General features: G+C 40.7%; 1 protein-coding gene across 1 annotated transcript in view; it reads left to right on the forward strand.

Annotated features, from left to right (window-relative positions):
• Positions 1-25,245, forward strand: part of LOC135480207 (uncharacterized) — a 54,724-nt gene that overhangs the window by 21,913 nt on the left and 7,566 nt on the right. The window contains 8 exon segments of the mRNA XM_064759979.1: positions 2,300-2,379; positions 3,536-3,602; positions 7,353-7,549; positions 8,754-8,823; positions 11,396-11,550; positions 22,025-22,099; positions 24,245-24,275; positions 24,915-24,973. Of these exon segments, the coding sequence (XP_064616049.1) occupies positions 2,300-2,379; positions 3,536-3,602; positions 7,353-7,549; positions 8,754-8,823; positions 11,396-11,550; positions 22,025-22,099; positions 24,245-24,275; positions 24,915-24,973 (734 nt within the window).

Below are 25,245 nucleotides of genomic sequence, written 5' to 3' on the forward strand. Positions count from 1 at the left end.
TGTACATGTGCATGATATATGCTAAAGTCAGAGTCTGTCATCACTGGGCATAGGCAGATATATATGTACATGTGCATGATATATGCTAAAGTCAGAGTCTGTCATCACTGGGCATAGGCAGATATATATGTACATGTGCATGATATATGCTAAAGTCAGAGTCTGTCATCACTGGGCATAGGCAGATATATATGTACATGTGCATGATATATGCTAAAGTCAGAGTCTGTCATCACTGGACATAGGCAGATATATATGTACATGTGCATGATATATGCTAAAGTCAGAGTCTGTCATCACTGGGCATAGGCAGATATATATGTACATGTGCATGATATATGCTGAGTCCATCATCACTGGGCATAGGCAGATATATATGTACACGTGCATGATATATGCTAAAGTCAGAGTCCATCATCACTGGCCATAGACAGATATATATGTACATGTGCATGATATATGCTAAAGTCAGAGTCTGTCATCACTGGCCATAGGCAGATATATATGTACATGTGCATGATATATGCTAAAGTCAGAGTCTGTCATCACTGGACATAGGCAGATATATATGTACATGTGCATGATATATGCTAAAGTCAGAGTCTGTCATCACTGGCCATAGGCAGATATATATGTACATGTGCATGATATATGCTGGAGTCAGAGTCTGTCATCACTGGCCATAGGCAGATATACATGTACTTGTATATAACCTTCATGGTGATGGCCAGCTTTATGGGTGAAGGAAACCAATGTCCAGGTGCAGTAGTTAGCATTGTGAACCTAAGGTTACCACACATGCACATGTGTGAACTTAAACATCATAAACACTGACATCTCAATAAAAAGTGCCCTCTCGTTTGGACATGAGGCCATGACTTTTCGTACACTGTTTTTTGACAATTATTCTGTCTATTTCTGTCTAGGGGAGCTGGTCTCTCTCTATCCATAGGGCCTTGGTTACAGCAAGGGGTCAGACTCTGATAGAGCCTTGCAAGCGATTCTGACTGATGTGTTTAGCTAGCTGTAAGGATTGTTTTGCTGTGTAGTAGGTCAGATTTTGGTAGAACCTTGTAAACAGTCCTGATTGATGTGTTTAGCTATAAGGATTGTTTTGCTGTGTTGTAGGTCAGACTCTTGTAAAACCTTGTATACAATGCTGATTGTTGTGTTTAGCTAGCTGTAAGGATTGTTTCGCTGTGTAGTAGGTCAGATTCTGGTGGAACCTTGTAAACAGTCCTGATTGATGTGTTTAACTGTAAGGATTGTTTTGCTGTTTTGTAAGTCAGATTGTGGAAGAACCTTCTGTACAATGCTTATTGTTGTGTTTAGCTATAAAGGTTTTTTTGTGTGTTGTATCTAGGTCAGGCTTTGGTGGAACCTTGTAAACAATCCTGATTGATGTGTTTAACTGTAAGGATTGTTTTGTTGTTTTGTAAGTCAGACTATGGTAGAACCTTCTGTACAATGCTTATTGTTGTGTTTAGCTATGAGGATTCTTTTGCTTTGTTGTATCTAGGTCAGACTTTGGTGTAACCTTGTTTTGCTGTGTAGTAGGTCAGACTCTAGTGGAACCTTGTAAACAATGCTAATTGATGTGCTTAGCTATAAGGGTTGTTTTGCTGTGTAGTAGGTTAGACTCTAGTGGAACCTTGCAACAATGCTGATCTGCTGTTTTGGGTGGAGCGACTGTAGTCTGATAGAACTTTGTATACAATGTTGATTGATGTGTGTTAGTATAAGGATTGTTTTGCTGCATGCATGTTGTAGGTCAGACTCTGGTAGAACATTGTAAACAATGCTGATTGATGTGTTTAACTATGAGGATTGTTTTGCTTTGTTGTAGGTCAGACTCTGGTAGAACATTGTAAACAATGCTGATTGATGTGTTTAACTATGAGGATTGTTTTGCTGTGTTGTAGGTCAGACTCTGGTAGAACGTAAACAATGCTGACTGATGTGTGTTAGTATAAGGATTGTTTTGCTGCATGCATGTTGTAGGTCAGACTCTGGTAGAATGTTGTAAACAATGCTGATTGATGTGTTTAACTATGAGGATTGTTTTGCTGTGTTGTAGGTCAGACTCTGATAGAACATAAACAATGCTGATTGATGTGTTTAACTATGAGGATTGTTTTGCTGTGTTGTAGGTCAGACTCTGATAGAACGTAAACAATGCTGATTGATGTGTTTAACTATGAGGATTGTTTTGCTTTGTTGTAGGTCAGACTCTGTTAGAACGTTGTAAACAATGCTGATTGATGTGTTTAACTATGAGGATTGTTTTGCCTTGTTGTAGGGCAGACTCTGGTAGAACACACACATGAAATGATGTCCATCATCACTGGCCTGCAAGCTGCGACATCATATGAGATTGAGGTACATGTTCATTATCACCCTAACAGGTCTATTGTGCCATGATAGCAAGCTGATGACGAGGCCATGGAGGACCCCCTATAGCATTCACATTGTTTATAAACCAGTTTTGTCATGTTTGTGCAGCATGTTCAAAAGTTACATGTGGACTGCCAGCACAAAATTTGCTAGAGAAACATAAAAATGAAGAATATATCAGGGGAAAGACACATTTTCCTGGCAAACACAATGATTTCATGTTAACGGTTTTTTGTGGAAAGAAGTAAAATGCTTCCAAATCATCAAATTGGATAGTGGTTGTGCTGTGGGACACACTGGGCATCACTTCCTTTACAGCTGCATTGTCTGTGGTTGAAATAGATGGTGAGATGGTCCACGAAATTGCCACTGCTACTGGTCGATTTGTTTGATCACAGAAATCTAGCCAATTTTGTGTGTTTAGTGAAAAAGAACTAAAGTGACCTCACTAGTCACAAGATCGCCAGAAATGGCCACCACACAAACGCTCCAAATGCATTTTAGTGGGTTATAAAAATACTGCTAGCATGAGTGGATATACACATGTAACATAAATGGATATACACATGTAACATAAATGGATATATACATGTAACATAAATGGATATATACATGTAACATAAATGGATATATACATGTAACATAAATGGATATATACATGTAACATAAATGGATAAATACATGTATGCTTCATGTTTAATAATGTTGCCTTTTTGGTCGGCATTATGGATATCCATCTGTCCTGTCACATATCCTGTATTTGTTTGTAGTAAGGACATGGCCTTGTAATTTTTGCATACATGAAGAATTACATTGATAAGGAAGTGGATAATCTTGCTCCATGGCACGTTTCTGTGGATTTTCTTTTGTCTTTCAGTATGGTCTTCATATACTTCTAATTCATGTTTCACTGTTATATGTTCAATGTGCATATGCCCAGGCTGAGACTCAATATTCATTTCTTCAAATTTGTAAAGGGATATTTTAGTGCTTTCGATACCGTTGTATCAATGAAATACTGTGTTGAATACAACATAAAAAAACAATCAGAAAACAAAGTAAATAATAATCTTTTTCTGCAGTAAGTTGGTATAAGGCTGTGGATGTGAATTTTGTTCATTTTTTCTCCTTCCTTTTGCAGATTTGTACAGCTACTTCAAAGGGTAAAGGACCCAGAGCATGTGTTGTGGGACAAACTGCTGAGACAGGTAGCCTGCTTTCCTTTTTTGTGACTCAGTATTTAAGAGCTAAAATAAGAATATTTGACTTCAGTCGCCTGCTTTGGTGGCCAAATGGTTAGAGAATCTGCCTCCAAGTCGGGAGACCTTGGATTAAACCCAGGTCGGGTCACACCAAATTAAGACTTTAAAAGTGGTACTTGTTGCTGACAAGTTCCATTAATACAAGAAAACAGGACTGCTTGGTCCGGTATCAGTGCAGTTTGATTGGGTGAGGTGTCAGTGTCTAAGGTGTCTTCTGGTGATACTTCAATGGCAGCAGCACTTTGGTGGCATGGACTCGCCCTGCCACAAGTATTAAAATGAGTAAGATGACTCCATCACTCACAGCTCAGTAGTCCTGTACTCACATAAACATTCACTCACAACACAAGTTACAAACTGTGACAAAGACATGTGGCCACCTCACTCAGCCAGTTACATATCCCTCACCACATGGCTTCCTAACCTGCTCAAAATGCCCTCAAAACCCCTGTCTGTCTGTCGTCGTCATATGGCTGAAAAATTGTTGAGCACAACATTAAACCCCAAGCACTCACTCACTCTGTCCGATCCAAGCACTAAGGGAATTACCTGCCCTTGAATTACATGGTCTACTTAGTCAATAGAATCCATAGATGTCTTGAGAGTTAACACAAAGAAGACACAGTATACATATTTGTACACATACCTAATGACTCCTTGTGATCATATGACTGAAAAATTGATAAGTACAACTAAAAACCCCAAACCTACATACGTGTACATACATTTCAGCTAGGTGTGGTTAACATGAGAGTATACATGTACAAGTATGTACTCTGGAGCTACCACAGCATTACACTCTACTCATGCTGTAAACGCTATTTGACCTACACAAGGATCAGCGGGGCTGGTGGAAAATTTTGTGGGTGGAGGAAACGGCACTTTCCTGAAGTAGACCATCAATGTTTGGCAAACGTGCACAATATATGCGGGAAAGGCAAATGGTCTTCAAAGTCACTTCTGAAAACTTAACATTATTTGAATATTTGAACACATTGGTGTCATCCTGTGGATAGTTGAATGTCCTCATACCTGTACATGTAGGCCATACAGTGTTTGGGTGACTGTGGACACATTGGTGTCATCCTGTGGATAGTTGAATGTCCTCATACCTGTACATGTAGGCCATACAGTGTTTGGGTGGCTGTGCACATATTGGTATCATCCTGTGGATAGTTGAATGTCCTCATACCTGTACATGTAGGCCATACAGTGTTTGGATGGCTGTGGACACATTGGTGTCATCCTGTGGATAGTTGAATGTCCTCATACCTGTACATGTAGGCCATACCGTGTTTGGATGGCTGTGGACACATTGGTGTCATCCTGTGGATAGTTGAATGTCCTCATACATGTACATGTAGGCGATACAGTGTTTGGGACGCTGTGGACACATTGGTGTCATCCTGTGGATAGTTGAATGTCCTCATACATGTACATGTAGGCCATACAGTGTTTGGATGGCTGTGGACACATTGATATCATCCTGTGGATAGTTGAATGTCCTTATTCATGTACATGTAGGCCATACAGTGTTTGGGAGGCTGTGGACACATTGGTGTCATCCTGTGGATAGTTGAATGTCCTCATACCTGTACATGTAGGCCCTACTATGTTTGGGTGACTGTGGACACATTGGTGTCATCCTGTGGATAGTTGAATGTCCTCATACATGTACATGTAGGCCATACAGTGTTTGGGAGGCTGTGGACACATTGGTGTCATCCTATGGATAGTTGAATGTCCTCATACATGTACATGTAGGCGATACAGTGTTTGGATGGCTGTGGACACATTGGTGTCATCCTGTGGATAGTTGAATGTCCTCATACCTGTACATGTAGGCCCTACTATGTTTGGGTGACTGTGGACACATTGGTGTCATCCTGTGGATAGTTGAATGTCCTCATACATATATATGTAGGCCATTCAGTGTTTGGTAGGCTGTGGACACATTGGTGTCATCCTGTGGATAGTTGAATGTCCTCATACATGTATATGTAGGCGATACAGTGTATGGGAGGCTGTGGATAAATTGGTGTTATCATGTGGATAGTTGAATGTCCTCATACATGTATATGTAGGCCATACAGTGTTTGGGTGGCTGTGGACACATTGATATCATCCTGTGGATAGTTGAATGTCCTCATACATGTACATGTAGGCCATACAGTGTTTGGGTGGCTGTGGACACATTGGTGTCATCCTGTGGATAGTTGAATGTCCTCATACATGTACATGTAGGCCTTACAGTGTTTGGGTGACTGTGGACACATTGATATCATCCTGTGGATAGTTGAATGTCCTCATACATGTATATGTAGGCGATACAGTGTATGGGAGGCTGTGGATAAATTGGTGTTATCATGTGGATAGTTGACTGTCCTCGTACCTGTACATGTAGGCCTTACAGTGTTTGGGTGACTGTGGACACATTGGTGTCATCCTGTGGATAGTTGAATGTCCTCATACCTGTACATGTAGGCCCTACTATGTTTTAGTGACTGTGGACACATTGGTGTCATCCTGTGGATAGTTGAATGTCCCCATACATGTACATGTAGGCCATACAGTGTTTGGATGGCTGTGGACACATTGGTGTCATCCTGTGGATAGTTGAATGTGCTCATACCTGTACATGTAGGCCATACCGTGTTTGGGAGGCTGTGGACACATTGGTGTCATCCTGTGGATAGTTGAATGTCCTCATACATGTACATGTAGGCCCTACTATGTTTGGGTGACTGTGGACACATTGGTGTCATCCTGTGGATAGTTGAATGTCCCCATACATGTACATGTAGGCCATACAGTGTTTGGGTGACTGTGGACACATTGGTGTCATCCTGTGAATAGTTGAATGTCCTCATACCTGTACATGTAGGCCCTACTATGTTTGGGTGACTGTGGACACATTGGTGTCATCCTGTGGATAGTTGAATGTCCCCATACATGTACATGTAGGCCATACAGTGTTTGGATGGCTGTGGACACATTGGTGTCATCCTGTGGATAGTTGAATGTCCTCATACATGTACATGTAGGCCATACAGTGTTTGGATGGCTGTGGACACATTGGTGTCATCCTGTGGATAGTTGAATGTCCTCATACATGTACATGTAGGCCATACAGTGTTTGGATGGCTGTGGACACATTGGTGTCATCCTGTGGATAGTTGAATGTCCTCATACATGTATATGTAGGCGATACAGTGTATGGGAGGCTGTGGATAAATTGGTGTTATCATGTGGATAGTTGAATGTCCTCATACCTGTACATGTAGGCCATACAGTGTTTGGGTGGCTGTGGACACATTGGTGTCATCCTGTGGATAGTTGAATGTCCCCATACATGTACATGTAGGCCATACAGTGTTTGGGTGGCTGTGGACACATTGGTGTCATCCTGTGGATAGTTGAATGTCCTCATACATGTACATGTAGGCCTTACAGTGTTTGGGTGGCTGTGGACACATTGGTGTCATCCTGTGGATAGTTGAATGTCCTCATACATGTACTTGTAGGCCTTGAAGTGTTTTGGTAGCTGCGTGTTTAACAATGAACATACTGTCAATTTCCTGTATTTGTGTCTGTCTTTTGCAATGCTGTATGTATTTTGTCTAATGTTATGTGTTTGCTGTGTACCAACTGTGGCACCTGTGTCTTTACCAAGTTACACATATCTTTTAATGGCAGGTGCCCATGCTCCAGGTAAACCTGATGTGTCCGTGATGGGCAGGAATGAGATCAATGTCTCTTGGAAACCCCCAGAGGTGCCCCTGGGGCGCATAACCCGCTATGATCTCACCATGAATGGTAAACTCATCTACTCTGGGACTGATCTAAGTTATGGGGCTAGGAGGTTGGTGCCAGACACAGAATATGCGTTTGTGGTGAGTGTCTGACATAGAGTATACATTTGTGGTGAGTGTGTGACACGGACTAAACCTTTGCGTTGAATGAGTGACACAGAGTAAACATTTGTGGTGAGTAAATGAAACAGAATAAACATTTCTGGTGAGGGTCCAACACAGGGTAAGCATTTATGGTGAGTGAGTGACACAGAGTAAACACATTAGGGGTGAGTGTCTGACACAGAGTAAACACATTGGGGGTGAGTGTCTGACACAGAGTAAACATTTATGGTCAGAGTCTGACCCAGAGCAAACATTTGTGATGAGTGAGTGACAGAATATAAGTGATGATTGCACGTTTGTGGTGAGTGTTTGACACAGAGTAAACATTTGTGGTGAGTGACTGACAGAGTAAACATTTGTGGCGAGTTCCTGACAGCAATTATACATGTGTGGTAAGCTGCTGACAAAGAGTAAGCATTTACGGTGAATTGCTGACAGAGAGTAACAAATTGTGGTGAGTGGCTGACAGAGAGTAACAAATTGTGGTGAGTGGCTGACAGTAAACATATGTGGTGAGTGGTAAAGTACACATTTGTGGTGAGTGGCTGACAAAGTACACAGTTGTAGTGAGTGGCTGACAGAGAAACCAGTTGTGATGAGTGGCTGACAGAGAGTAACAAATTGTGGTGAGTGTCTGACAGAGAATAAACATTTGTTGTGATTGACAGAGAGTAGACATTTGTGGTGAGTTCCTGACAGCAATTATACATGTGTGGTAAGCTGCTGACAGAGAGTAAGCATTTACGGTGAATTGCTGACAGAGAGTAACAAATTCTGGTGAGTGGCTGACAGAGAGTAACAAATTGTGGTGAGTGGCTGACAGAGAGTAACAAATTGTGGTGAGTGGTAAAGTACACATTTGTGGTGAGTGGCTGACAAAGTACACATTTGTAGTGAGCGGCTGACAGAGAAAACAGTTGTGATGAGTGGCTGACAGAGAGTAAACTTTTGTGGTGAGTGGCTGACAGAGGGTATAAATGTACATTTTAATACATTTGTGATGAGTCTGGCACAGAATAAACATACTTTGTGCATCTCAGATCAAATTGTGAAACTCTTTGATCCATGGGTACAGTGTATGTTTTGCTTAGTTTATATGGGTTATGATCTCTCTCAAATTTGCTTGCTTTTGCTAAAATGTTTTTATAAACATAAAAAGATTTCTTGATTGTTTGGTCAGGTTACTGCTCTCACAAATGAAGGAAGGTTTGAAAGTAAGCCAGCAAAGCGGAGAACATCCAGGGATGAATGTAAGTAATCCTGCCAACTTGTTCTTACTGCTGGTCATCAATACCATATCGTCCACTTGGAGATTAGGTCTGACCTCAGCTCACATGTATGTGTTCATACTGCTGGTCATCAATACCATATTCTCCACTGGAAGATTAGGTCTGACCTCAGCTCACATGTATGTGTTCATACTGCTGGTCATCAATACCATATCCTCCACTGTGAGATTAGGTCTGACCTCAGCTCACATGTATGTGTTCTTACTGCTGTTCATCAATACCATATCCTCCACAGGGGGATTAGGTCTGACCTCAGGTCATATGTATGTGTTCATACTACTGGTTATCAGTACCATATCCTCCACTGTGAGATTAGGTCTGACCTCAGCTCACATGTATGTGTTCATACTACTGGTTATCAATACCATATCCTCCACAGGGGGATTAGGTCTGACCTCAGCTCACATGTATGTGTTCATACTACTGGTTATCAATACCATATCCTCCACTGTGAGATTAGGTCTGACCTCAGCTCACATGTATGTGTTCATACTGCTGGTCATCAATACCATATCCTCCACAGGGAGATTAGGTCTGACCTCAGCTCACATGTATGTGTTCATACTGCTGGTCATCAATACCATATCCTCCACTGGGAGATAAAGTCTGACCTCAGCTCACATGTATGTGTTCTTACTGCTGGTTATCAATACCATATCCTCCACAGGGAGATTAGGTCTGACCTCAGCTCACATGTATGTGTTCATACTACGTGGTTGTCAATACCATATCCTCCACAGGGAGATTAGGTCTGACCTCAGCTCACATGTATGTGTCCTTACTGCTGGTTATCAATACCATATCCTCCACTGGGAGATTAGGTCTGACCTTAGCTCACATGTATGTGTTCATACTACTGGTTATCAATACCATATCTTTCACTGTGAGATTAGGTCTGACCTCAGCTCCCATGTATGTGTCCTTACTGCTGGTCATCAATACCATATCCTCCACTGTGAGATTAAGTCTGACCTCAGCTCACATGTATCTGTTCATTCACTAAAACAGTATTAAGATGAGTTTGAAATAAATGGGTATGACAAATATGAAACCTATATAATTGCATTATTTACCTCCCTTGAACATCCTAAAACAAATACCTGTACATTATTTTACAATGTTTATTTATTTGATTGATGTTGTACATTGTATCATTTACAATGTATTACAGATACTAAGAGCATGAATTGTATTGCATCATATAGTATACATGTGTACATGTCATCATGGAAACAATGAGTGATCCCTGAAAGTACGATCTTCATCATCATGGAAAGAAGTAGGAAAAGTGGTAATATGCTGTGAATTGTACCTACCACATCTGAAGTGAAGACCTAGAATCAAACCCGTGTCCGGTCATATCAAAGACTTCAGAAATGTTACTTTATCCTACATGGCTCTGTACTCAGCACTGAGAAGTTAGAGCAAGGAAACAGGACTTGTTGGACAGTGTCAGTATAATGTGATCGTGGGGTGTCATGTCTGGTGTCTGCGACCTGATACTTCATTGGCAGCAGCACTCAACCTGCCAAAAGAAGACGCAGTACATATGTACAAACTACTAATGGTCGTGACTCCTCGTTGTCATATGACTGAAAAATTCTTAAGTATGATGTAAAACCCCAAAGTGCATAGATACCATGAAAGAGAACAGAAATAGAGTTATTTCAGGTGTGCTTAATGTCATGGTTATATTCAGTGCTGCATTGCAAGCCTTCCAGATTTAATTGTATATGACTGAAAATATGCTTAAGTGTTATAAGTGTGTAACACAGAGGTCAATCTTTTGTTTTTGTTTGAAGCTGACTGAAAATGATAGAAAGAATACATACGTTTCATAAAATATGAAGCAAAAGATAAGTCAGTCATCATGAACTTCATAAATTAAGCATTGCCCGTGAAGCACAGGAGATATAAATAGACTGCTATCTTGCGCACCTTATATTTTGACCTTAATATTCTTGACACTTCAATATGGCGTCTTTTGAAGCGATAATAAGTTCATCATAAATCAGTGTCACATACAAATCGAGCTCACAACTTGAATTAACCTGTTTCCAAAATGGAATGATGATACTGGATCCCCTGCTGGCCTGTGTTTGGTGATAAAGAAATGGCCTCAAGATTAACTTTGTTTTTGATGGATACATATACACAGGGGTAAACCTATTTATTTTTATATTTAAATGATTTTAATGCCCCATTTATCTTTTATTTATTGTTTTATTCTCTTTGCGTATGACTTACAATGAATAGAATTTTCTTGGAATTTATTTAAAATAAACACAGGCCATTGTAAATGGTGACACCTGGCATATTTCAAAATCCCTTTGTGAAAATAGCAGCTCTGAATGTTTATAATTTATATTCAGAACTAAAGGATTGCCTCCAAATTGTGCTTGCCCTAAAGTGTTGGCCACTGAAACAGAAAACAAGTGAATCCCATATATAATAGACATTAAAAGCAAACATACAGAGACATCAGTATGAAACAACACTTTATCCCATTTGCACTCATATATATCGCTTACAGATGATGTGAATCGCGCCCCACTGTACCAGCCCCCTGTCCGTAAAGAGGAGGAGCCTACCAAAGCCCCGACCACTGACCCGGTGAGGAAGAGAAAGTCTTTGACGGGAACCACGGAGACCAAGCTGCCCACCAGGACCTTGAGTGCTTCAAGTAAGGTGAGGCTGTGCTGATGAAGTCAGATGTGGTTCAGTTTGTGTCTGCATGAAGTTAACGGTTGTGTAGTTTGTGTGAACATGAATTGACAGGTTGTGTAGGTTGTGTAAACATGAAGTCAGATGTTGCTGAGTTTGTGTCTGCATGAAGTTAACAGTTGTGTAGTTTGTGTAAACATGAACTGACAGGTTGCATAGGCTGTGTAAACATGAAGTCAGGTGTTGCTGAGTTTGTGTCTGCATGAAGTTAACAGTTGTGTAGTTTGTGTCTGCATAAAGTTAACGGTTGTGTAGTTTGTGTGAACATGAAAGCACAGGTTGTGTAGGTTGTGTAAACATGTATTCACATGTTGTACAGCTGGTGTAAACAAGAAGTCACAGGTTGTACAGCTTGTGTAAACATGAAGTCACAGGTTGTACAGCTTGTGTAAACATGAAATCACAGGTTGTGTAGGCTGTGTAAACATGAAATCACAGGTTGTACAGCTTGTGTAAACATGTATTCACATGTTGTACAGTTTGTGTAAACATGAATTCACAGGTTGTACAGCTTGTGTAAACATGAAGTCACAGGTTGTGCAGGTCGTGTAAACATGAATTCACAGGTTGCACAGCTTGTGTAAACAAAAAAGTCACATGTTGTACAGCTTGTTTAAACAAGAAGTCACAGGTTGTACAGCTTGTGTAAACAAGAAGTCACATGTTGTACAGCTTGTGTAAACAAGAAGTCACAGGTTGTACAGCCTGTGTAAAATAAGAAGTTACAGGTTGTAGAGCTTGTGTAAACAAGAAGTCACAGGTTGTACAACTTGTGTAAACAAGAAGTCACATGTTGTACAGGCTGTACAGCTTGTGTAAACATGAAGTCATAGGTTGTGCAGCTTGTGTAAACATAAATTCACAGGTTGTGCAGCTTGTGTAAACATGAATTCACAGGTTGTATAGCTTGTGTAAACATGAATTCACAGGTTGTATAGCTTGTGTAAACATGAAGTCGCAAATTATGTAGTTTATGTAAAAAGGAAGTCTGTAAAAAAGGCTGTACAGTTTCTGTGAAGCCAAAGTCAAAAGCTGTACAGCTATAGTGTTAACAGGAAAACAGATTTTGTAACAGGTGGATTCAGGTACAGTCAGATGTGGTAAAATGTAGAAATTGATCCATTTTCAATGTTCAGTTTAAAACAATGTAGTAAGTCATGTTATGCAATCATTTTAGGGAGGACACAATGATGTTGTTTTGTTCAGTTGAGTGCAGTTTTTGTCAAAACCCTTTAAGTATTACAGCTGATTGTTTATTCATCTATGTACAACTCAGTCCATGGAGTGATTCTGCAGCTGATATATTACCCACATGCACATACTACTCAGTCCATGGACTGATCCTGCAGCTCATATATTACCCATATATACATACTACTCAGTCCATGGAGTGATCCTGCAGCTGATATATTACCCACATGCACATATTACTCAGTCCATGGAGTGATCCTGCAGCTGATATATTACCCACATGTACATACAACTCAGTCCATGGAGTGATTCTGCAGCTGATATATTACCCACATGCACATACTACCCAGTCCATGGAGTGATCCTGCAGCTGATATAATACCAACATGTACATACAACTCAGTCCATGGAGTGATCCTGCAGCTGATATATTACCCACATGCACATACTACCCAGTCCATGGAGTGATCCTGCAGCTGATATATTACCCACATGCACATACTACCCAGTCCATGGAGTGATCCTGCAGCTGATATATTACCAACATGTACATACAACTCAGTCCATGGAGTGATCCTGCAGCTGATATATTACCCACATGCACATACTACTCAGTCCATGGAGTGATCCTGCAGCTGATATATTACCCACATGCACATACTACCCAGTCCATGGAGTGATCCTGCAGCTGATATATTACCCACATGCACATACTACTCAGTCCATGCTGTGATTCTGCAGTTGATATATTACCCACATGCACATACTACCCAGTCCATTGAGTGATCCTGCAGCTGATATATTACCCACATGCACATACTACTCAGTCCATGCTGTGATCCTGCAGCTGATATATTACCCACATGTACATACTACCCAGTTCTGATATATTACCCACATGCACATACTACCCAGTCCTGATATATTACCCACATGCACATGCTACCCAGTCCATGGAGTGATCCTGCAGCTGATATATTACCCACATGTACATACTACTCAGTCCATGGAGTGATCCTGCAGCTGATATATTACCCACATGTACATACTACTCAGTTCATGGAGTGATTGTGCAGCTGATATATTACCCACATGCACATACTACTCAGTCCATGCTGTGATCCTGCAGCTGATATATTACCCACATGCACATACTACCCAGTCCTGATATATTACCCACATGCACATACTACCCAGTCCTGATATATTACCCACATGCACATACTACCCAGTCCATGGAGTGATTCTGCAGCTGATATATTTCCCACATGCACATACTACCCAGTCCATGGAGTGATCCTGCAGCTGATAAATTACCCACATGTACATACTACCTAGTTCATGCAGTGATTGTCCAGCTGATATATCACCCACATGCACATACTACCCAGTCCATGGAGTGATCCTGCAGCTGATATATTACCCACATGTACATACTACTCAGTCCATGGAGTGATCCTGCAGCTGATATATTACCCACATGTACATACTACCAATCCTGATATATTACCCACATGCACATACTACCCAGTCCTGATATATTACCCACATGCACATACTACCCAGTCCATGGAGTGATCCTGCAGCTAATATATTACCCACATGTACATACAGCTCAGTCCATGGAGTGATTGTGCAGCTGATATATTACCCACATGCACATACTACCCAGTCCATGGAGTGATCCTGCAGCTAATATATTACCCACATGTACATACTACTCAGTCCATGCTGTGATCCTGCAGCTGATATATTACCCACATGCACATACTACCCAGTCCTGATATATTACCCACATGCACATACTACCCAGTCCTGATATATTACCCACATGCACATACTACTCAGTCCATGGAGTGATCCTGCAGCTGATATATTACCCACATGCACATACTACCCAGTCCTGATATATTACCCACATGCACATACTACCCAGTCCTGATATATTACCCACATGCACATACTACCCTGTCCTGATATATTACCCACATGCACATACTTCTCAGTCCTGATATATTACCCACATGCACATACTACCCAGTCCATGGAGTGATCCTGCAGCTGATATATTACCCACATGTACATACAACTCAGTCCATGGAGTGATTCTGCAGCTGATATATTACCCACATGCACATACTACCCAGTCCATGGAGTGATCCTGCAGCTGATATATTACCCACATGCACATACTACCCAGTCCTGATATATTACCCACATGCACATACTACCCAGTCCTGATATATTACCCACATGCACATACTACTCAGTCCATGGAGTGATCCTGCAGCTGATATATTACCCACATGTACATACTACCAATCCTGATATATTACCCACATGCACATACTACCCTGTCCTGATATATTACCCACATGCACATACTACTCCGTTCATGGAGTGATCCTGCAGCTAATATATTACCCACATGCACATACTACTCAGTCCATGCTGTGATCCTGCAGCTGATATATTACCCACATGCACATACTACCCAGTCCTGATATATTACCCACATGCACATACTACCCAGTTCATGCAGTGATTGTGCAGCTGATAAATTACCCACATGTACATACTACCCAGTCCATGCAGTGGTTCCGCAGCTGATATATTACCCACATGTACATACTACCCAGGCCATGTTGTGATCCTGCAGTTGATATATTACCCACATGCACATACTACTCAGGCCATGTTGTGATCCTGCAGCTGATATATTACTCACATGTACATACTACCCAGGCCATGTTGTGATCCTGCAGTTGATATATTACCCACATGCACATACTACCCAGTCCATGCAGTGATTCCGCAGCTGATATAATACCAACATGTACATACAACTCAGGCCATGTTGTGATCCTGCAGCTGATATATTAACCGCATGAACATACTACCCAGTCTTGATATATTACCCACATGCACATACTACCCAGTCCATGGAGTGATTCTGCAGTTGATGTATTACCCACATGCACATACTACCCAGTCCTGATATATTACCCACATGCACATACTACCCTGTCCATGGAGTGATCCTGCAGCTGATATATTACCCACATGCACATACTACCCAGTCCATGGAGTGATTCTGCAGTTGATGTATTACCCACATGCACATACTACCCAGTCCTGATATATTACCCACATGCACATACTACCCAGTCCATGCAGTGATTCTGCAGCTGATATATTACCCACATGTACATACTACCCCGTCCATGCTGTGGTCCTGCAGCTGATATATTAACCGCATGCACATACTACCCAGTCCTGATATATTACCCACATGTACATACTACCCAGTCCTGATATATTACCCACATGCACATACTACCCAGTCCATGCAGTGATTGTGCAGCTGATATATTACCCACATGCACATACTACCCAGTCCTTATATATTACCCTCATGCACATACTACCCAGTCCTGATATATTACCCACATGCACATACTACCCAGTCCTGATATATTACCCACATGCACATACTACCCAGTCCATGGAGTGATCCTGCAGCTGATATATTACCCACATGCACATACTACCTAGTCCATGCAGTGATTGTCCAGCTGATATATTACCCACATGCACATACTACCCAGTCCATGGAGTGATCCTGCAGCTGATATATTACCCACATGTACATACTACCAATCCTGATATATTACCCACATGCACATACTACCCAGTCCTGATATATTACCCACATGCACATATTACCCAGTCCATGGAGTGATTCTGCAGCTGATATATTACCCACATGCACATACTACCCAGTTCATGCAGTGATTATGCAGCTGATATATTACCCACATGTACATACTACTCAGTCCATGCTGTGATTCTGCAGTTGATATATTACCCACATGCACATACTACCCAGTCCTGATATATTACCCACAGGCACATACTACCCAGTTCATGCAGTGATTGTGCAGCTGATATATTACCCACATGTACATACTACCTAGTCCATGCAGTGATTGTCCAGCTGATATATTACCCACACGCACATACTACTCAGGCCATGCAGTCATTCCGCAGCTGATATATTACCCACATGCACATACTACCCAGTTCATGCAGTGATTGTGCAGCTGATATATTACCCACATGTACATACTACCTAGTCCATGCAGTGATTGTCCAGCTGATATATTACCCTCATGCACATACTACCCTGTCCTGACATATTACCCACATGCACATACTACCCAGTCCTGATATATTACCCACATGCACATACTACCCAGTTCAGGCAGTGATTGTGCAGCTGATATATTACCCACATGTACATACTACTCAGGCCATGTTGTGATCCTGCAGCTGATATATTACCCACATGCACATACTACTCAGGCCATGCAGTGATTCTGCATCTGATATATTACCCACATGCACATACTACCCAGTCCTGATATATTACCCACATGCACATACTACTCAGGCCATGCAGTCATTCCGCAGCTGATATATTACCCACATGCACATACTTCTTAGTCCATGCTGTGATTCTGCAGTTGATATATTACGCACATGCACATACTACCCAGTCCTGATATATTACCCACATGCACATACTACCCAGTCCTGATATATTACCCACATGCACATACTTCTTAGTCCATGCTGTGATTCTGCAGCTGATATATTACCCACATGCACATACTACCCAGTCCTGATATATTACCCACATGCACATACTACCTAGTCCATGCAGTGATTGTCCAGCTGATATATTACCCACATGCACATACTACTTAGTCCATGCTGTGATCCTGCAGCTGATATATTACCCACATACACATACTACCCAGTCCTGATATATTACCCATATGCACATACTACTCAGGCCATGCAGTGATTCTGCAGCTGATATATTACCCACATGCACATACTACTCAGGCCATGCTGTGATGCTGCAGCTGATATATTACCCACATGCACATACTACTCAGGCCATGCTGTGATCCTGCAGCTGATATATTTTCCATATGTACATACTACCCAGTCCATGCTGTGATTCTGCAGCTGATATATTACCCACATGTACATACTACCCAGTCCATGCAGTGATTGTGCAGCTGATATATTACCCACATGCACATACTACTCAGGCCATGGAGTGATTCTGCAGCTAATATTCTACCCATATGTACATACTACCCAGGCCATGAAGTGATCCTGCAGCTGATATATTACCCATATGTACATACTACTCAGGCCATGTTGTGATCCTGCAGATGATATATTACCCACATGCACATACTACTCAGTCCATTGTGTGATCCTGCAGCTGATATATTACCCACATGCACATACTACCCAGTCCTGATATATTACCCACATGCACATACTACCCAGTCCTGATATATTACCCACATGCACATACTACTCAGTCTATGCAGTGATTCTGCAGCTGATATATTACCCACATGCACATACTACCCAGTCCTGATATATTACCCACATGCACATATTACTCAGGCCATGCTGTGATTCCGCAGCTGATATATTACCCACATGCACATACTACTCAGTCTATGCAGTGATTCTGCAGCTGATATATTACCCACATGCACATACTACCCAGTCCTGATATATTACCCACATGCACATACTACCCAGTCCTGATATATTACCCACATGCACATACTACTCGGTCCTGATATATTACCCACATGCACATACTACTCAGTCTATGCAGTGATTCTGCAGCTGATATATTACCCACATGCACATACTACCCAGTCCTGATATATTACCCACATGCACATATTACTCAGGCCATGCTGTGATTCCGCAGCTGATATATTACCCACATGCACATACTACTCAGTCCATGCTGTGATCCTGCAGCTGATATATTACCCACATGCACATACTACCCAGTCCATGGAGTGATTCTGCAGTTGATGTATTACCCACATGCACATACTACCCAGTCCTGATATATTACCCACATGCACATACTACCCTGTCCTGATATATTACCTACATGCACAAACTACCCAGTCCATGCAGTGATTGTCCAGCTGATATATTACCCACATGCACATACTACCCAGTCCATGCTGTGATCCTGCAGCTGATATATTACCCACATGCACATACTACCCAGTCCATGGAGTGATTCTGCAGTTGATGTATTACCCACATGCACATACTACCCAGTCCTGATATATTACCCACATGCACATACTACCCAGTCCATGGAGTGATTCTGCAGTTGATGTATTACCCACATGTACATACTACCAATCCTGATATATTACCCACATGCACATACTACCCTGTCCTGATATATTACCTACATGCACATACTACCCAGTCCATGCAGTGATTCTGCAGCTGATATATTACCTACATGTACACGTAAAAGTGTGTTCTTGGAAAACAAAAGGAAGATCACTTTAATGTCACAGCATGACTATCTTACATTTAGAAATAGCTGTACCCTTAGTTGACTAGTTCACAGGTGTGAATATGGAGTCATTGTTTTCCAGTGTGTTGTAATTCTCTTCTAGTTAGAGTACTCTTATCGCCCAAATCATCACCGTAGTTACGTGTTTGTAATTTGTTCTGTCCTGTGACCACCTGCATAAACTTTTGTCCTGCTGTATTAAACATGCCAGAATGTTATCAATGATGAAAATGACCTCAGAACATTGTAAGCTAATTATGTCCCTTTTTACACAACAGGCACAAACACAGAACATCATATGTTAGAGCTTTATTTTAATATTGTGTATATAAAAGTACATGCAAACAAACGAATGGTGTGAAGTGTTTACAAGTTTCTAATGTTGTCTCATAGAGAAACATTTATCTAACATCCTCCAGGTGTTAAATAGGCCTAAGTATCAGAAAGCTAAAACCTTTGTTGCAAGAGGCCTTCATGAAAGTGCAGAAGGCTTCGATAAGGTAACTGGCTGCAGTGCTCACTGATATTTTTTGGGGTGCTTTTGATTATTGTGCATGTTTTCTCTTTATTTCTTGAACACTCTGCATGCTGGGTAATTCAGTGTGAACTCTGGTGTGCTTTTTGATTGGCTTCTATGATTTCAGCTCATAAATATATGCATGATATGTCAGATATGTCAGATTCTTGATTTTGTCTCTCTTGCAAGGACAAGTGCTTAAGGAAATGACATAATGTAAAATATGACACAAGACTTGCCCTTGTCAAATGTTGACTTGTCTTTCTGAAAGGTTGATTCATCCTTGTGAAAGGTTGAGTCATCCTTGTGAAAGGTTGATTCGTCCTAGTGAAAGGTGGACTTGTCCTAGTGAAAGGTTGACTCGCCCTAGTGAAAGGTTGACTCATCCTTGTGAAAGGTTGACTTGTCCTAGTGAAAGGTTGACTCATCCTAGTGAAACGTTGACTCGTCCTAGTGAAAGGTTGACTTGTCCTTGTGAAAGATTTACTTCTCCTTGTGAAATGTTGACTTGTCTTTGTGAAATGTTGATGTATCCTTGTGAAAGGTTGACTTGTCTTTGTGAAATGTTGACTTGTCTTTGTGAAATGTTGACTTATCCTTGTGAAAGGTTCACTTGTCCTTATGAAAGATTGACTTGTCTTTGTGAAAGGTTGACTTGTCCTTGTGAAATGTAGACTTGTCCTTGTGAAATGTAGACTTGTCCTTGTGAAATGTAGACTTGTCCTTGTGAAATGTTGACTTGTCCTTGTGAAATGTAGCTTGTCTTTGTGAAAGTTGACTTGTCCATGTGAAATGTTGACTTGTCTTTGTGAAAGGTTAACTTGTCTTTGTGAAATGTTGATTTGTTCTTGTGAAAGATTGACTTGTCCTTGTGAAATGTTGACTTAACCTTGACAGTCTGCATGACCTGCGTTCTGGTTTTCATCACCAAACCAAATTCATCGCCAAACCAAATGTAGTTGTCTCAGGCTAAGTGTCTCCTGAATTATGGCTAAGGTGTGGGCTCAGCCCTGGTCTTGGACAGGGAATATTCAGATTTGAATGCTTTCAATGGCTTTTATTAGAGTGATGGACTTTTTTTAAAGCATCACTTTAAACAGTTTTTAAGATGTATTTAAGTAAAAAAGCTCAATCAGTTATTTTCTTAAAAAGAAAACAGCTGTGATGTTATAAAATAACAGAAATGCAACACTGTTGATAGTATTTCTTTCAGGGGAAATTTAAACGATTGCAAGTTAAACTTTTGAAAGGGGAGATAAGTTACAAGTTAGGGATTGACCCTGTAGATTGTCCTCTAGTATTAAGAGGTTGACATTATGCTTGTAATAGCCTTGTGTGACTGACTATCATCTTTGTCAGTGTTTGTGTCATCTGGTGGCCATGTGTCATGTGTCAAGTTGCATGCTTTAGCATCATGACAGAGGCATATACAAGAGACAACTTCTGTAACAAAGGTAAAATGTTTGATGGAAATGCTTATCATGAGGCAGATACAAAGTTTTAATGGCGACCTTAAGGTGTTATTTAACAAACCATTACCTTAAACAAGAGCTCGTATATTTAGCTGTGGTTTCTGTAAAAGTGAATAATGACCAAATCAAGGAGCCAAATGCATATTCATGGCATGATTCTGATTGGCTAAAACACCTGTAGAGGTGAACACATGTAATGTAGCCCATTACGTAAAACGTGAACCATTATAAATATTGCCGACTTTACAATGGTACATTGTATACATGCAGTTTTAGAAATGACAACTTTTGCTCCTCATAAATTTACACTTAGATATATTTCTTGTGATTTTTCAAATTTATTTTGCATGCTTGTTAGATGTTTTTATCCAGTCGTGTAGACATTTTAAAGGCATTATACCTTGCAGACTGATAAAAATTATACCTTCTTGGAGACATGAAATTGGTCAACCCAACTATTAAATGTAGCTTGTCTTCAAAGTCAAATTGTAAAGATCCATAAAAGATTCTGATGTCCTAAGAAAAAGTTTTAGGAATGAGTGTTTTTGTACATCACAAAACATGAAAATTTGTGCAGAAGACAAGTGGACTACACAAGCATCGGTAATGCTCCCCCTATTTGTAATGATGGGTATGTGCCGTGTATACATGTAGCTATCTCTTGTGTGATTATGGGTGTGTAACTAAAGTAAACTCGAGACAGACTCATGGAAACATGGAGCTCACCATTCATAGAAAATAAGCCAAATGCTTAGAAAATGAGCATCTGGTTAAATGTTGCTGGAACAATTTTGCTATGTAATATCCTCTTGACATCATTACGTGCAGCATTCTGCTACAGCCTACAAGCTGTGTAGGACCTGGACCAAAATTGATCTCAACACAACCAGGCAGTTTGTAAAGGTTTGTATTTGCTGTCTGTCCTAGTGCATTTAGAATGAGCATAGCGTATAATGCATGACTGTGACTGCATGTTCTCTAATCATAGTTTTAGGATTACACTGTACATGTATGTGTTTTGTTAGTTTAAGTAGCAAACAGGAAAAGATGAGCTTAAAGGAACATAACAGCTCTATAACAATATAGCATGATAGATGTTCTTGTCTGACTTATCTTACTGTTTTCTGTGATACTGGAGATGTTCCAGTGCTCTTGAAGTTAGTGGACCTAAAGAAATACTATAATACGGGCCGCTAACCTCTGTGTTGTTATTGAGGTTCCTCCAGTTGCCATTGGGGTTCCTTCAATTGTCATTGGGGTTCTTCCAGTTGCCGTTAATGAGCTTATTAAGTTATCATTGAGGTTCCTCCAGTTGCCATTGAGGTTCCTCCAGTTGCCATTAAGGTTCCATTAAGGTTACTTCATTTAACATTAATTTATGTATTTATTTGATTGGTGTTTTACGCTGTACTCAAGAATATTTCACTTATACGACGGTGGCCAGCATTATGGTGGGATAAAACCGGGCAGATCCGGGCGAAACCCAGACTGTCCACAGGTTGCGGGCAGACCTTCCCACTTACGGCCGGAGAAAAAGCCAGTGTGAGCTGGACTTGAACTCACAACGACCGCATTGGTGAGAGGCTTCTGAGTCATTACGCTGCGCTAGCGCACTAACCAACTTAGCCGCGGAGGCCCCAGTTTGCACTGAGTTTACTCCAGTTTGCTTTGGTACTCCTGCAGTTGATATTAAGGCTCCTCCAGTTGCCACTGAGATTCCTCCAGTTGCCATAGGGTTTCCTCCACTTGCCACTGAGTTTCCTTCAGTTGTAATTGGTATTCCTCCAGCTGTCATTGGAGTTCCTCCAGTTGCAATTAAGGCTCCTCCAGTTGCCACTGAGGTTCCTCCAACAGCCACTGAGGTGCTTCCAGATGTCACTCCTCCAGGTACTTCAGGAAGCCACATTGCAAATTATCAGTTCCAAAGTTTGAAAATACAGGAATCCATAGATAGTTTTCTAACTTTGGGAAGTTTACCAACACATGTACGTGATCCAAATAACGATACAATGAAAATCTCTGAACAAAGACTTCAGATCTTAAGTCCACTATGGTGTGGAGTGACTGCTGATGTGCCTTGTGTCATTACTTTGTATCGCCTTATTTTTTGCATTGAAATCAGGACTTTCAGTGATGTAATGGTGTTGTACTATGTCTTTGTACTGCTTATATTGCAGTTGGGCTTTAATGAATCGTTTTTACACATGTAACGTAAATAAATATGAATGTTAAGTAATTCCCTAACTTTAAAATATGCTCTGACTCTTGAATTAAAATGAGCTAGTGACATTAGAATGCAGATGTACAGTTGTATAGACATGTACATGCATGTAGTTGATTGCATGCCTGTTTGACTGTTGTGTAGCCACACTAACAGACACAGTGTAAACATCCAGTCATGATGTCCACATGTCCCTCATCACAGCTGTATGTATTTTATAGTGCTCCTAAGTCAGAACTGGTAGATAAGTTTTATGGACAGTGTATGTTGATATTGCTCCTATATGCCACATACATGTACATGTGTAGTGTGAAGGGCTTGTCTCCAGCTAGCTGTAGTATTTCTCACATTACACTCTCTGGTTTGCACACATCATATGCCGTTTTTTTTTTGCAATGCACTAAACTGTACTGTTAAATGGGTCTTCAGCAGTTTATCTGTATGTGTGTAGTCTTAATGGGACAAAAAGTTATGGAGAAAATGGGAGGGAGATTTCTTACTATACAGTTTTTTCTTTCCACGTGTTACATACTGTAATGTTAATACTGCATCTCATGCATGTCTGTGTGATCTGGGATATTTTGGGTGTGTGGGGTGTGGGGTGTGGGGTGTGGGGGGCCAGGGGAAGGGGCAGGACAATGAATCATCAGTTATTTTTTACACTTCATTTCAGTTTACCTGCTTAAATGTACCCTACATAACTCTCCTCTTTGTATTAGCTGTCTCACTTGTGGAATACTCAAACATAATGAAAATAAATCTTTGACCCATACATTTAGCTGCATACAATAAACATTATTTGATGGTTTCTTTTTTTCTACTTTCAGAAAGAGTCAAGAACTTCCCCAACAAATTCTGGTAATCAGTTTTGTAATCATGTTTTGGGTTTTGGGGGTTTTTTGGGGGGTGTGTAAATTATCCTTTACTAACATTTGATTTATCCATATTATGTAAGCGAGGGGAATTTGGTTTCTCTCATGAATCATAAACCTTGTATCTGTTTTAGCCCCAAAAGAAATAGCACAAAGTAATTCAGCCAAAATGCGTGTTAGAAACATAGCCAAAGAACATTGAAAGAAGCAATATTGCTTGAATAGCTGGAGGCTCGAAGTCAACTACCTTTGTACATCTAAATTTGCATGTATGCCCTGGGCATGGGTGTCAAAAAACCGTACATGGTGAACTTGACACAGTTTTCCAGTCAGGCAGTACTATACATATTTTCAGACTAGGATTGGTACGTGTAGACTGGACAGTAACATCAATGGAATATTACCAAAGTAATGTTGAAAGTGTACAGGTATTACATCAAAGTGTACAGGTGTTACATCAAAGTGTACAGGTATTACATCAAAGTGTACAGGTATTACATCAAAGTGTACAGGTATTACATCAAAGCCAAGGTACATCGAGATACACAATTAGAAAACCATACAAAATTAATAGATTGTTGGTGTTGTTTTTCATAAATGTGACACAGCAGTTTTCTTCTTGTAGGAGTAAAAGATGCACACCAGAAAAAGGAGAAAGAGTGGCATATAGATGACAGCTATCCAGTAAGTATATCACAGTGGGTAAGCTGTAAAACAGTGCTTCCTGTGTGTAACACATCTGGTGTCCGGTCAAACCTGTTCACTCTTTAATTCCCCTGGAAGAACATGTACTTTCCCCCACGTAGTGCATCTCACAAAACATTTACAACGCTTATAATGTCTCCTATTGCATGAGTGGAGTTGTTTAAATGCTGAATCCAGTTTGAATACAGTGTGGATATGTTTGCATTTTGAACACATTTTCAGTGTGGGTATGTTTGCATTTTGAACACATT

The sequence above is a fragment of the Liolophura sinensis genome, chromosome 13 (assembly GCF_032854445.1).
Source record: "Liolophura sinensis isolate JHLJ2023 chromosome 13, CUHK_Ljap_v2, whole genome shotgun sequence".
NCBI lineage: Eukaryota > Metazoa > Mollusca > Polyplacophora > Chitonida > Chitonidae > Liolophura > Liolophura sinensis.